Source organism: Artemia sp. Qi Xiang Cuo, chromosome 6 (assembly GCF_049724085.1).
Source record: "Artemia sp. Qi Xiang Cuo chromosome 6, ASM4972408v1, whole genome shotgun sequence".
In the NCBI taxonomy this organism is placed as follows: Eukaryota; Metazoa; Arthropoda; class Branchiopoda; order Anostraca; family Artemiidae; genus Artemia; species Artemia sp. Qi Xiang Cuo.
The window spans coordinates 18,386,183-18,400,550 of NC_142799.1; the positions used below are offsets into that span (position 1 = coordinate 18,386,183).

The 14,368-nt window shown below is 34.9% G+C and overlaps 1 protein-coding gene across 1 annotated transcript in view; it reads right to left on the bottom strand.

Moving 5' to 3' along the window:
* The window catches only part of LOC148950942 (uncharacterized), a 74,075-nt gene that overhangs the window by 50,583 nt on the left and 9,124 nt on the right, over positions 1 to 14,368 (bottom strand). The window contains exons 5-7 of the mRNA XM_089090961.1: positions 11,568 to 11,826; positions 6,731 to 6,923; positions 2,353 to 2,584 (exon numbers count right to left, since the gene is read on the bottom strand). Of these exons, the coding sequence (XP_088947087.1) occupies positions 2,353 to 2,584; positions 6,731 to 6,923; positions 11,568 to 11,826 (684 nt within the window). The remainder of the gene's footprint in view (positions 1 to 2,352; positions 2,585 to 6,730; positions 6,924 to 11,567; positions 11,827 to 14,368) is intronic.

Sequence of the window (14,368 nt, forward strand, 5' to 3'; positions counted from 1 at the left end):
TTCTATCAGGAAATCAACTAAGCTGAACAAAATGGCGATCTCAAAATTTGATTGGATGTGTTTCGAGAAATGGCGGGCGTGGAAGGGGTGTTAGTTTCCTTCCAATCACTTTTGACTATTAAAAAGGCCACAAGTCACTCCAATTTCCAATTGAATGATCCCTTTTCGAAGTTACTACGACAACTTCAATAACATATTTTGAGGAGTATCCTACTCAAAAATATATTTTCTATCTGGAAATCAAAGACGCTTAACAAATTTTCTATCTCACAATTTTGATTGGGCGTGTTTCGGTAACTGGTGGGCGTGGACGGGGTTTTAGATGCCTTCCAATCACTTTCGAATATTAAAATTGGCAAAAGCCACTCCAATTTCCAATTGAATGAGCCATTTTCTAATTTTCTACGATATCTTCTTCGATACGAAGGGCCCAGCTCTAAATGAAAAAAAATAATAAATGATCCATTGTGCCAAAATCGTTCTTATATTCCCTCAGGGCATAACATAAAACCCTTGCCACGAGGGGTGTGGGGGAGTGTCCTCCTCAAAAACATATTTTCTATCTGAAAATTAACTACACTGAACTAAATGACTATCTAAAAATTTTGATTGGATGTATTCGGTGGAATGATGGGCGTGGGGAGGGGGGAGGGAAAGTTGCCTTCCAATCGCTTTCAACTATTAAAAAGGGCAACTTGAAAAGTTGAAAAAAATGAACAAGATTTTTGTGAGTTATACGTGATACAGCACTTGTATAGTTTTATCGTCCAAAAGGAAAGAGTCACATGCGTCCAGCCCGTTTTTTTCCTTGTTGATGAAACGAGTTTACTTTGAAAACATTCATTCATTAGTACCAGGCAGATTAACACTGAAACGAATTGGTGTGACAAAAGCGATATCGACATCCCCACCTAACGTTGCGCTCGAGTGACAATGGCGCCCTTGGTTCAGTGTCCAAATTACATTAAAAGACCAGGTCATACTAAAAACTGTCAATTTAGGAGGTTCAAGAAGGAGTCTTTGACAGTCTCATGACCTCAGGATACTAGATGTTGCAACGTTACGTATCTACAGTGGTTAAAAATTCAATCACCCCACAAGTGATGACCAAAAGTACGCACAAATATAACAAATGTAACATTTGGAATATTATAACACTTTTTTCAAAGCTTTGGAGAAAAGGAAGAAAGGCCCCTAACTACGCTTGGAAGCTATTTTAAAAGAAACTCTTTGGATATTTCCATGGAAATGACCATAGCAGAAGCTTTGAACCTGGTTGGGGATCAAAGAGGAGCCTTTGAGTATTTTGACCACATGCGACTTATTGTTGCGATTTTCTTAAATTTGGTAATTTTTGTGAGTATTTGGAAATCAAAGCTTAAACTCAATAACTGATACTAAGACTCCTAACATTTTGCTTGGATTAAAAGGGACGAACTAGGAAGAAAATCTCAACATCTTCCTGGAGCTACTTCAGTCTGCATATTATTGCATTTAATTACATTTAAAACGGACGAGCTTTTCATTTTTTACTTGAGAAAAAAACTGGCACTTCATTTTTCTTCATACCGAATAAACCATGAAGTGTTTTTTGTTTCATTGTAATTGAAATGTTCTCATATGAAGTGTTCATCATGTATTTTTCAATATGATAAATTTACTTCTTGTAGATCCAGTTTATAATTTAGCTGATATTAGGTATTTATGAGTTTATAATTTGGAATGAATTATTATTTGGAATGAACATGAGTTTTGAATTTTTTTTAAATTGTTATTAAAAACCAGCTTTTAATACAAGGAAGGCTTTTTAGGTATCCAAAATAGCCAAAAAAAATCAGCATCAAAGTCGCCCATTTTAACTGTTTTAAAGGTGACAAAACCGATAAAGGCAAAGGGCATTACGAAAAAATTAAGCTTCTAAGTTCAAACTTATATTCGAAGTTTTTACCCAGATAACTGACGAATTTTGTGATACGGTATTTGAAGTTTTGTATGCAGTAATCTCGATAAAAAAAAAACTACTATTTTTGATAATTATTTTACGTTAAGAATACATAGCTAATAGATACTTCAACTATTATGCAAGGGTTCAGAAACGCCACAGCCATTTCGTTTCTACCAGATTTCTACTCCCTTGATGAATAACAAAGAAGACCAGTTTCCCGCCAGCGACTTGTGAAGTTTTGAGCTCATGAATAGGCTCGAATCTGTTGTAAATTTAAGCTGTAATTTGAGAAAAATTGATGAAAACATTAATGTTTGCGGTCAACACTGATTGCGACTTATACCGCCTATTACGCATATTACGACTTAATATGTTTATAGCAGTGTTATATAATACAACCTTTTTACCTGTTGAAGTGTCTATCCTGTTTGCATCTACATATATTAAGCAGCAGGCACTTGCGTTGGTATCAGGGCCACCGTAAGCATCTTTCTTCACGTCATTCCAATCGGCTATAGTAACAAGATGGTCATTAAACTTCATCCAGTAATTGTCCTTGTTGTTCTTAATATAAGACCAATAATGGCCAGAAGTGACTCCTCCTTCATGAACAATGACTGCGTGAAGGTCATATTCTACCTGTTATATTATATTAACATACTTATGTAATAATATCAAATGTAAATATATAATATTATATTAATATACTTAAGACACCAATTAATCTATAAAAACAAACAGGTAGCTACAAACATGTTATGAAAATCAGTCTTCAGTGAGATATGTATGAGCAACCTCTGGAATACAGATCCACTTTCTTTGCCACTGGGATGCGGCAGCATGTCGGAAGACTCTGGCATCTAAGTTACGTGATTAGGCCCAAAAAACCGCATTAAAATAAAACTTCTCAAAACAAATATCGGTATTTACAAAGATTTACTACAAATTAAACTACATGAAGGTAAAAACTACATTATATAATCTATATATCCTTTTTGTTTACTCTTCATTAATACTATCCTATAAAATTATTTTCTAAGACCACACTGCCTTTCCATGACGTATAAATAACAGTGAACAAAAGAGTTTATCTGCTGATGACGGCCCCTGTATATCTAACCAAAATATCCAGCAATTTTTATCTTTGCTCTTTCACTGTCAAATAAAAGGATTTGTCCCTATTGAATTGTTATTTGTATAAAATTATTCATAAAAATTCCGGACAATATATGGTTTTCGCCTAGATATATCTTCGACATGAGATCACCTCGCTACCGAGATATCCTGTGCAGTTAGCAAGGAGTCCACCCGGAAATTGTCTCGGAGGGGGGGGGGAGACTTTGAATGAAAAGGTGTGATGGAATAAATTGAAGCACTTTAAATGTGTTAACAGGTAACAATATATTCATTAAAATGAAAATACTTGGTTTTAAACAGACTTGAGGAATGAGAACAAATAAATAGAGGACTAGGTCTCAAAAGGAGGTGTATTATCGTCACTCTTTTTCTAAGAGGGGGGGATTACCTTCCGCCCAGTCTCTTCCGGACAGGCAACGCAATTTTGAGGAAACCCAATTTTGAACTGGAAGCTCCAGTTTCAAATTCAAATTCAAATTAATTTATTTAACATAAAAAAAATACAAACAAATTTACAGCGGCCATCTATAAAAACCCGAAGGTTTGTTTCGATGGCTGCAAATCCATTATTATAAAGCTCTACATCCATATAAAAACTATTTCTTTACGGGGAAAAATCAGCACTTGAACTGAATCAACATAAAGAACATCTCCTACTCTAAAAGGATTACACTCTAGAAATCGCAAGTGAGAAATATCACATATCATCCTTAAAACATACACTCGAAAAAAAAAAAGAAAAAAAAAAGAAGATACATCTAACTAAATCAACTATGACAAAATCAATAAGTATCAGCTAGGCTATAGAGCCGACTCCGTGGGCTTTGGCTGGGTAATTTCGCGTAAATGCGACCATTATCTGTCCAAACAATTTTCAAACCAAACATTAATCAAATTCAAAAATCTAATCATTCAGATTATAACCCAAAAGGTAACGCTTCAATCTACTCTTGAGCTGGCCTACATTATCAACTTGTCTAATAGCATCCGGGAGGGAATTCCACACCCCCGGTCCCGCAAAACGAGGTAGAAATGCAGCAAGTTGAGTATTCCGGAGCTCCGATGCAAGGTCATTCGCATTTCTAGTCTCATAACAGTGATAAGATGAGTTAGCTTTAAAAATTTCCCAAAATACCTCCGGTGAACACTTATTCAAACATTGATAAATAAAAATTGCTAACTGGTAATCCCGTAACTGATAAATATTTAAAATTTTCAAACTTGTAAAGCAGTTCCTTTCAAACCAGTATCTTTTACAATTTACATTCCAATGCTAACATTTAAAATAAACTGTTGGGTAATTTCCCTGTCATATTGTTGAACTTTAACAGGTTACTTAGACTTGGAACTTCCCACGCCGGTCAGCGCATAAGGCGGCAACGATGCCTCTCCACGATGACCTCTCCAGCGTCTTCGGCCAAAGATCATCAAGGGATATTCTTGAGAGTGCTGCGTCTTTTTCTAGGCATCGTCCAAGTGTAGCCTTCGGTCGTCCACGCCGTCGAACTCCTGGAGGAGTCCAACACCAAACATCATGAGGCAGGCGATTGCTACCAAGTCTTACCATGTGTCCGTAACATTACCACCTACTGCTTATAATTTTATCAGTAACGAGTGGTTGTTTAGTCTTCTCTCTAATGAATGAGCTGGTAAATTTGTCCTTCCAGTTGATTCCAAGAATTCGTCAAAGACAATTATTTTCAAAACTTTGGATTTTCTCTAGCTGTTTTGTCAGCGCCCAGCTTTCAGAACCATACATTAGTACAGAAAGGACATTACTATTGAAGAGTCTCATTTTCAGCTTCAAAGAGAAAGTGGCACCAAAGAGAAAGTTTCTTAACTTATCGAAGGCGCTTCCTGCGCACGCGATATGTGACAATTTCATGCTCAGGGCTTTCATTGGTGCTCCCTACACTCCTAAAATATCTAAGCATCTATACCTCTTGAATTCCTCTTGGTGATCAAGATAAGTTATGGGTCCCTTATATTGTATGCCAAAACTGTAGAGATAACGCGACTGGACTAAAGTAAAGTTAAAAGGCCTGCTATTTGAAGCTCTAATGACACGGAGAATCCCAAGCGATCATATTAAAGACTGGTATGTTTGTCCAAAAAAAATACAGGGAGGTTAACAAGAAATTTCGACAAAAAATTACTTACTCTAATATCCTATTACCTATCTGCCCAACGTCACACTCTGATAAGCATCCTGTGCCATTTTTTAAGAAGGTTCCAGAGCCAGAAGAAGAAAGTAGCAACAGTGGTGGTAATAAAGACGCATCAATGGCTGATGATGAAACTCAAACTTACTCATATGACAAATTGTTGCTGCCACACGTAGAGGCCACATGTGACATTTTCACGTTTCTGACATAACTACCAAAAACTGTTTGCTAAGCTGTTCTCAAAGGGACGATCTGCAGGGCAATGTGTCATTGAACAACCAAAGTGTCACTAACCACTCATTGTCCTACTGATTCTCCTTCTAAGAAAATGGCAAAATAGCAATTAGAAGATAGTTTTTGGCGATTATTCAGACGTTATTATTTAGGCGTAACAGTTGCAAAATATCAAACCAGATTCAAAATGAAGATTGAAAGAAAAAGCCTAACTGGATGGATGCACAAGAACGTCTCACGATAGAATACTATAAAGTCCCCTTCCCATTTCACTGGGAACAATCAATTTGTATATCGTCAAGAGTCATGGCATATGGCCTATTGTGTGTTACTTATCCAGCAGAATGGAGATTATCTCTGGACAGTTCAAAGCCTAATTGTTTGCCGTAATTGTTTACAATTTGGCAAAGACACACACGTGGGACAGTTTCAAAAGTATTTGGAGATATAAACCCACAATCCTTAGGACTTCTTGCATCGATTCATGGTTACAAATGAAACATGGATCCGTCACAGTACACCAGTGACAAAAAAAAACAATTCAAATACTGGAGTTTTCGTTGGGAATCGGCACCAAAGAAGTAAATAGCAACTTTATCAGCCATCAAGCTCATGCTAGTTTTTTTTTTTTTTTGATAAATCTAGAATAAAACACATTCACTAGCTTATACTGAGCAAAATAATTACAGGTGAGTATTACTTCCAACCAATTATTCCGTTTGATAATGTTTTTAACTTAGAAGGAAACGTAAGCGTTCCGCGAAGAAAGTCTTTTTCATCAGGTCGATTTGAAAATGTCCACATGTATTGACACCACGATAGAATTGCATAAACTAGGATATACATTGCTTCTTCGTCTACCGAATTCTTTAGCTATAGTCTCCAGATTATTTCCTGCTTTCAAATTTTAAAATTTTCTTGGTGAATCTATTTACGAAACAAAGGCTAATTTTGAAATGATAAAGAACCCTTATTCGCGGAAGGTAGGCTATCCAAATTGTTTTACTACCATTGAACTAAATGTATAGAGCTAAAGTGAGACTAAATTAAAACTTGCCCTGAAATACTTTTTTTCTTCCAGATAATTATCGAACACCCGGTAGGACGGAGCTTTGAGTAAATTTTTTATTTGTCCACTGTTTAAAGGTATGACCAAAGTTATTTACATGTGTGTGAATAAATATTTATCAATCTACCATCTAGAAAAAAATAGCATAGAAAAGAAACAGACAAATACGTTCAAATTTACCGTTTTAAAATCTGGGTTGTCATACAGCTTATTTACTTTGGCGTCAATTTCAGCCACATCTTTTTCGATTCGATTCTTCAAAGTCTCGTTGTCAATTCGTCGAATTCGTTTGTTTAATCGCGCCTTTTGGCTCTCTAGCTCTTCAGCTTTGGTACTACACTCAGCTACCTTTCCCCGATTACTTACCAAATACCTGCAAACATTAAAAGACATCTTAGGGAGAGAACCAAATCATTCATGTCGGGCTCAATTCACACAAAGACCGTTTGTGTGCCTATAGCTTTTATTTTTCTTATTGAAAATTTATAGCTAAAATAAAAGCTGATTACCAGGGATTATCATGTTTTAAAACAGAAAAAAGTAAGTGGCAATTGGCTTGTACTTTCAGCTTTCTTTTCACTTATCAATCCTCTTGCTTTTAACATTGCATTCTTTTGCATATCTATTTTTTTAGTTATATGATTCATATACATTATATTATACAGATTATTTATTAATAATTATTTGTTCTTGGTCTCTAAAAGAAAAATGTTGAAGTACATATTCTTATTAAACAAATGATCTATTATTATAATCTACCTGTTTATTATTATATATTCTATTATGAAGATTATGCTCCAATTCTATTATGAAGAATCCAAATATCTTCATTTCTCTTCAGTTTGATTTCCAAATAAAGATCCAGCAATAAGTCAATTAAATGCAAGTCACATTTTCGTCTTTAAGCGTATGAAGGTGCCGGAGTACAATAAAGAGAAAAATATCCGCTATTTACTCATTTAATATACTTTAGCACAACTTGTGAAACATATGATTGTCATAGAAGTTGCATTGCTAAAAAAAATATTCTTTAAAAGACCTACAACAGCAGCATTAGGATAGAAAACGTTCATTGGCTACAATAATAAAGACAATAAATATACAGATACTCGTTTTCCCTAGTTAGCAGAGGAAACTCAAGCGTTCCGAGACTATAGGAACAGTCTGATCAAAGAGAAAACTACTCAAGTTAAAACAGATTAATATCGATCGCCAAAACCCTTTAGTGTTAGAAAACGAAAATCGAATCCTACAAATCTCTATCCATTTCACTTTCAACATGTTTTTATCATCTCTATAACTGCAAGAACTAACAATTATTGAAGGTATTTCCATTCAAAATAGGCATTATATAGAACAAAAAATACCGTGGCTAAAATGACGGGAAAGCATTTATTTATAAAGAATTTGAATGAATGTGATAAGGGAGGGCTCACATAATTATGGGAGGGCTGAAGATAACATTAATAAACAGTTCTTAAAATAACAATGAGAGTACCAATATTTGTAGTTGAGAAGCATGTTAACAAAAACCACCTGATTTATTATTTTGGACACACAAGAATAAGCCAGGTTCAGAGAAATTAGGAAATTGAAAAACGGTGGATCTTTGACACCCGAAATATGGTACTTAAAAGCGTTAAAACTGTCGACACTTTCGCAGTGTTAAGTCAAGCCTTTTACATTGCCTTAGATGCCTTTAGGTGGAATTTGCTAGAATTGCTATACAAAACTTTTTTTATTTGTCTTACCGACTCAATTTTAGACGTGGAGATGTTAAGAAGAAAATAAAATACCCCTGCAATCACTCTAGATACTATGTTGATTTGCGTAGCTTATCTTTCTTTCCCTTTAAAAAATAGAAGTTTGTATTTGGGGCCCGAGTGACACTAACTGATATAAAAATTGGCAAATTGCAGTCTTTTTTCTTAATTGTTGTTTAAAAACGACCTATTTGCCGGTTTTAAACACAATGTTGTATTATTTGGGCATCAATGAGGGTGAATAATTTCTTGTTACTAAGATTCTATGTTTCTCAATATTGTCAATTTACAGATTAGGATAGAAGCCCAACAGCGCCTTGATTGCTTCCATTTTACATTTACAGCCATTCTGAAATGATCTAGGCCCTCTATGCAAAATCAAATATAATCTTTCAAATTCAGGACCAATCAGAGGCGGATTGCTCCCCCCCCTTCTATCCTCAATATTTAGCCCAAAGACCTAGGAAGATATGAAAAAATTGTCTATCAAAATCTTCTATTTTTGGATTCAGGTCCTAGGATAGAAAATGTCTGGCAATATTTATCATGCTAAATATAATATAATTAATACAATCTCGAGTGTAAATCATAAGGGTCAGAGGCAGTTTTAGGGAGGGGGCACTTTCCCCGTGCACAGAAATTTTAGGGGGGAGAATCTCAAATAAAGGGGGAATTAGGAAACTACAAAATTAGGGGGGGGGATGTAATCTTTGACATTCTTTTTCTATTTATCATGCTAAATATAAATATAATAGAATCTTGATTGTAAATCATAAGGGTCAGAGGCGGTTTTAGGGAGGGGGCACTTTATCCGTGCGCAGAAATTTTAGGGGAAGGGGGATTTCAAATTAAGGGGAAATTAGGAAACTAGAAAATTGAGGGGGGGTGTAATCTTTGACATTCTTTTTCCATGCAGAGGGCACAGTTGGTGGTAAGTATAAGCAAATTGAATCCAAAATTTTAATTTTTTTAATATCTTTTTCGCCATTTTCTGAAAATAAAATTAAGCAGCAATAAAAGTAAAAATATTTAGATAATTTAGATCCCATTCAGTTGTTCCATGAGCTCCATGAAAAAAGATTCAACACCGACAAATTTCCTTAAAGGAGCCTATAGGAGTGTTATAATTAATTGTGCAATTTGGAGGTGAAGGGGTCTTCAAAGAAATAAAGGTTGCCTATCAAATATTATTAGTGATTGCAGAGTCAGTGGCCAATAATGAGCAGTCATTTACTCTAGACTCTCTAGAGCCAGAAATGGCGCATAGGGCATCTACGAAACCTCGCCAGACATCACAGAGCCATTGCAAACATCAGATCCTGTTCATACTAGGGCATATGTTTTCAAAGGCTAGGACGCGTTTCTCCAGTTGGTCATCTAGTTTCCAACATTTACTAGCATATGGAAGAATGGACCTCACATTGCTATTCGTGAGGCGGAGCTTCAAGCGCATATTTCCTATTGCACCAAATTAGTTTCAACTTATTAAAAGCTAATGTAGTTTGTCCAATCCTCCTCTTGATTTCATTGGCTATTTCACCACTAAAATCAATCCAAATCCCGAAATATTCAAATTCATTGACCAGTTCATTTGGTTTATGTTTGTAATCCATTGTCAGTGGAGTCAAATGTAGCCATACTCTTTATCCTACTGAAATTCATTATAAGCCCCACTTTTTCGGCCTTTTCATCTATCGCGTCTAGTAGCAACTGCAGTCACTGCTTTGCTTTTCCGAGAAGAACAGCGTCGTCAGCAAAGTCCAGATCAGAGATCTGCCGGCTGCAAATTTTCACTCGAGAGCCTGGAGGCTGCCTTAGATTGTGGTCCATAACAATAACAAACAGCAATGGGAATGGGACACATCACTGTTCGATACCAGACATTATCTAGAAGAAACACGTATCGTAACATTCTTTGCACAAACAATATTCACAACAAGATTATCATTTTGACTAGTTTATCAAGTACTCCGTGATAATTCAAAAGTTTCCTAAAATTTTTCGATCAACAATATCGAATGCCTTTTAAAAATCAATGAAGAGCATGACTGTGTTTTTGTCCCATTACCTGGAGTCTTCAACCATTAGTCTAAGAATGAAAATAAGATCAGAGCAAGACCCAAAAGTCTAAAGCAGTGTTGCTATTCCCTGAAGTGTGATTCTAGGGCTGTTCTTAGACGCTGTAATATGTCTGTGGCTAGTATTTTACTAGGCACAGATGTTAGTTGATGCCCCTTCAGTTGTCCCAGATTTTATTATTCGAGTTGACCACTAAGAGAGCAGACCAAACAGCTATGCAGGCTCGAAGGGGCGTCTTCAGCATCTCTGCCGTGATTCCATCGACTCCAGATGCACGCACATTCTTCAAATTTTTCACAGCTGTCGTCACTTCTTTGGTGCTGGGAGGTCAGCACTTGCGTCAAGATCGACTATGGAGCATGAGCGACTAAATGATTTATTGTTAATGAGCACAGCACGCAAAACAATTAGAAGCAATCAACTGGGACAAGATAATCAATAATTTTATAGACGCTAAAGTAAGAAAAGTCAAACTTAAGGTGTTCATTACTTTCAAATTGGATGATTTAGCAATAACAACATTGACACTGAATTTTTTTTATCTTTTTGGTCTGTTTTATTCCACCACTTGCAGTTTTGAAAGTTTTTCTATGTCATAATGGAACAGCTTTTCGGCATGACAAAGACAAAAACTTTCAAAACTTAGAAGTTGTGGTTCTAAAAATTTACTTAAAAGATAAGGTGATTGAAAGGGAGGCTTTTCTGATTGAAAATCCTACTGTCAGGTTGACAATGGAATTGAAACATTTCCAGTTTCATTAATAGTCTGATTGGGAGAAACTGAGTTTTAATGACAATCGTATAATTAGTTGTCTTTTTCATATTCTTGTTTCGACAATCTTACTCTACCAAGCAAGTTAATTAAATTGGATATCCATAATGAGCTGAAATTTGACCGAAATTAAAAAGTAAATTTTCAATGTGACCCCACAAGCAATCTCCATAAATAACAAAAGAACAAAAACAAAATTTTCATTTATTAAACAAGTAATTGGGTTAGTTGACATATAAAGTAAATATTGTAAATTTATATCAAAACTTTTAGAACATGTTTTTTTTATTGACAATATGAATATTGAACTCCGGATTAACAGATGCAACCTGAATTGAGAAAACTTGGCCTAGTACAACAAAAAAACTTCAGTTGCACTAGCAAAAATAACATTTGAACATACCTATCCATGTATATTTTTTCATAGAATATCACTTGATCATGAATTTTCTCCTCTGGGTTGCTTTCAACAACCCTCTTTAACTGAAAAGTCAGGACCGGCGGTAAATCTTGAAACCACCTCTCCTCAACTAGTCCTGATGATCGCGTACGATAGCTTTGACTAGAATTTGTGAAAGCTTCAATTCCTTGATATAAATTTGAGAAACCAATCACAGGGATGTTACACTCGCTAAACTGCTCTATTTGTCGGTCAATACGATCTGAAAAGTTTGAAAAGATTAAGCAAAGGTTTAAGGGGCGGCAACACGGTACTTATTTTCGGTGAAAATTTCTTGACACAACACATGAGTTACACTAGTTTAGTTTTAATTTTTTAGAAAGACAATTATTTTAGTGAATCTTATTCCTGTTTGATCGGTTCCTTTGAAATTCCTAGAAAAATCCATTAGTTAAACAACAATGTATAGGGAAAACAGTATATTAGGCCGCTACAAAACTTTTTCAATATTCCAGATTTTTAATTAGCAAACAAAATAGACAAAAAAATATTTTCAAAAGGACCATCAGGGAGGTACGCTTAAAATGACGGCTATTATTTAAAAATTTATATTTACCAACGGCCAAAAAACAACAACACAAAAACAAGTGGAAAAAACCTAACCTCGAAACACGGCAACTTAGGACAGGAAAGGGACATAGGGAAAAAGTAGGTTGCCCCAGCCGGAAAAATTCACAGCACATTGTACAAAGACATTTTAGCATAAGATGACCAAGTCATCAATGAAAAATAATATGTTTTATTTTTATTTCATTTTTTTGATTTTAATGAGAGCGACAAATTAATTTTTGGAATTTATTCCAAATAAATTAATTTTTGGCTTATTTGCTAGAAAAGATTTGAAATCGCACCAAAAATCTCGCTCTTTCACAACTGACAGCAGAAGTCTACATGTTTCAATAATTTATTTGTTTATTTCTCTCAAAATCAAGGAGTATATAAAACACACAAATAAAATTGCAATAAAAAAGAAGAAATATATCAACAAAAGAAACAAAGCATTGATTTAAAATAGGTTTTATGCCATAACTGAATAGAATACGCAAGAACAAAACGATAAAATTTCAAAAATATTGTCTAAGTTCTGGAAAAAAAAGGAAAAGGTTATGCATTAAGAAATAATTTTCAAATTTATAATATAAATTATCCTTCTTAATCCTAGCTAATTTCAACGGCTCTTTCCTTTTAAATCTCAAAACCAACTCAGTGCTACTAAAACAAATGGGAAAACCCAAGTAAAATTTACAATATCTAAAATAGCAAAAGCGAATTGAAGACAAATCGCGTATTTTAAATCTCGAAATGGAGAGGTAGGATAGAGAACATGGGGGAGGGCAACTATAATAGAAAGAGAAATTTAAATATCCCGAGGATAGACACCACGAAGCCGTATTATTGAGCCAAATGCCTTTAGAACTTTTTCTTGAATATTCAAAATTAGCATTGATTTCGAATCTCGAGTTGAAACTCGATAGGGTAACCAATGAAGAACAGTATCAGAAACTGGAAATAAAGTACTCTTGTGGCAAATTAGTTCAGCTCGATTAATGTCGATTATAGTTCAGCTTGAGATAAGGGTTGTAGATAGTTTACAGACACTCCGTCAAATATATAGTAAAAATATAAGAGGATAAAAATCTACTTTCTCTAACTCCATAACCAACAGAAATTGGATTAGAAAAAGAATCAGAAGCAGCAAATTTTATTATAAGCCATCGATATCAGGATTTAAGAACTCTAACCAAAGACAGGGGAATACCACCACTAATTAGAGCTGAAAGATTGGAAGCACGTGAAATATTATCAAAGACTCCTTTTATATCAATTAAAAGTGTAGATAGCGTGGAGCCAGAAGACCTTTATTCATTGATAATTGTATCAAATGTTGCATGGGCATGGTCACAGCCCATTCCTTTTTTGAAACACTTGATGAAGACCAACATCCAAATGTTCAAAAAGATCGTTATACCCAATTCAAAAGGCTTACCAATTATAGAAACCTTCGCTATAGGTCATAAAGAATCACAAGATCGGATAGCTCTTTTGCCAGATTTTGGAACAGGAATTACCACCCCAACTTTAAAAGATGAAGGAACATTACCAGGCTTCGGATAAGATTAAAACAATGTCAAAAGAAGAAGAAGAAAAGAAGTGGGAGCAGATTTGACAAGATTTGAGTGGATCCCATCCTCAGCTTTAAAAAAGTGTATTTTTAATTTACTATATGCACCCAAAAAGAAAAAAAACAAGTTTGAACTTTTCGTTGACAAGTGCTAAGGAAAGGACAAATAGGAATTTACACACCACCATGCGGATCTTAAAACCTTAGAAAAAAAACCGCAAATCCATTTATTTTTTTTTTAAAGACGCCCAAATTAGAATCTGCAATTTTTTGCAGTACCGGGGGATAAATTAAAAAAGAAAAAAATAAAAAAATTTTGGCTAAAAATCATCAAAATTAAGCTAAAAACAAATGGCCACCAAAAAGTTTAAGAAGATTTTGCATCCCTTTGAAAGGATAGTAGGGCGGGCGAAAAAAGTCGAAAAACATCAGAATACTTTCGTGTTTGAGGAAAGCACCAATATTGGTTGATATGTACTTTCGAGAATGTTCTTTAATATGGCTCGGTTTTGCAAGTGAATTTTTTCATTAAAATGCCGCTAGGCAGCTTGATATCCAAGATGGCGGAAGAAAATACGAGTTTGTCAAAATGAGAAGACATGTCCGTTCAAATAGGCTAGTA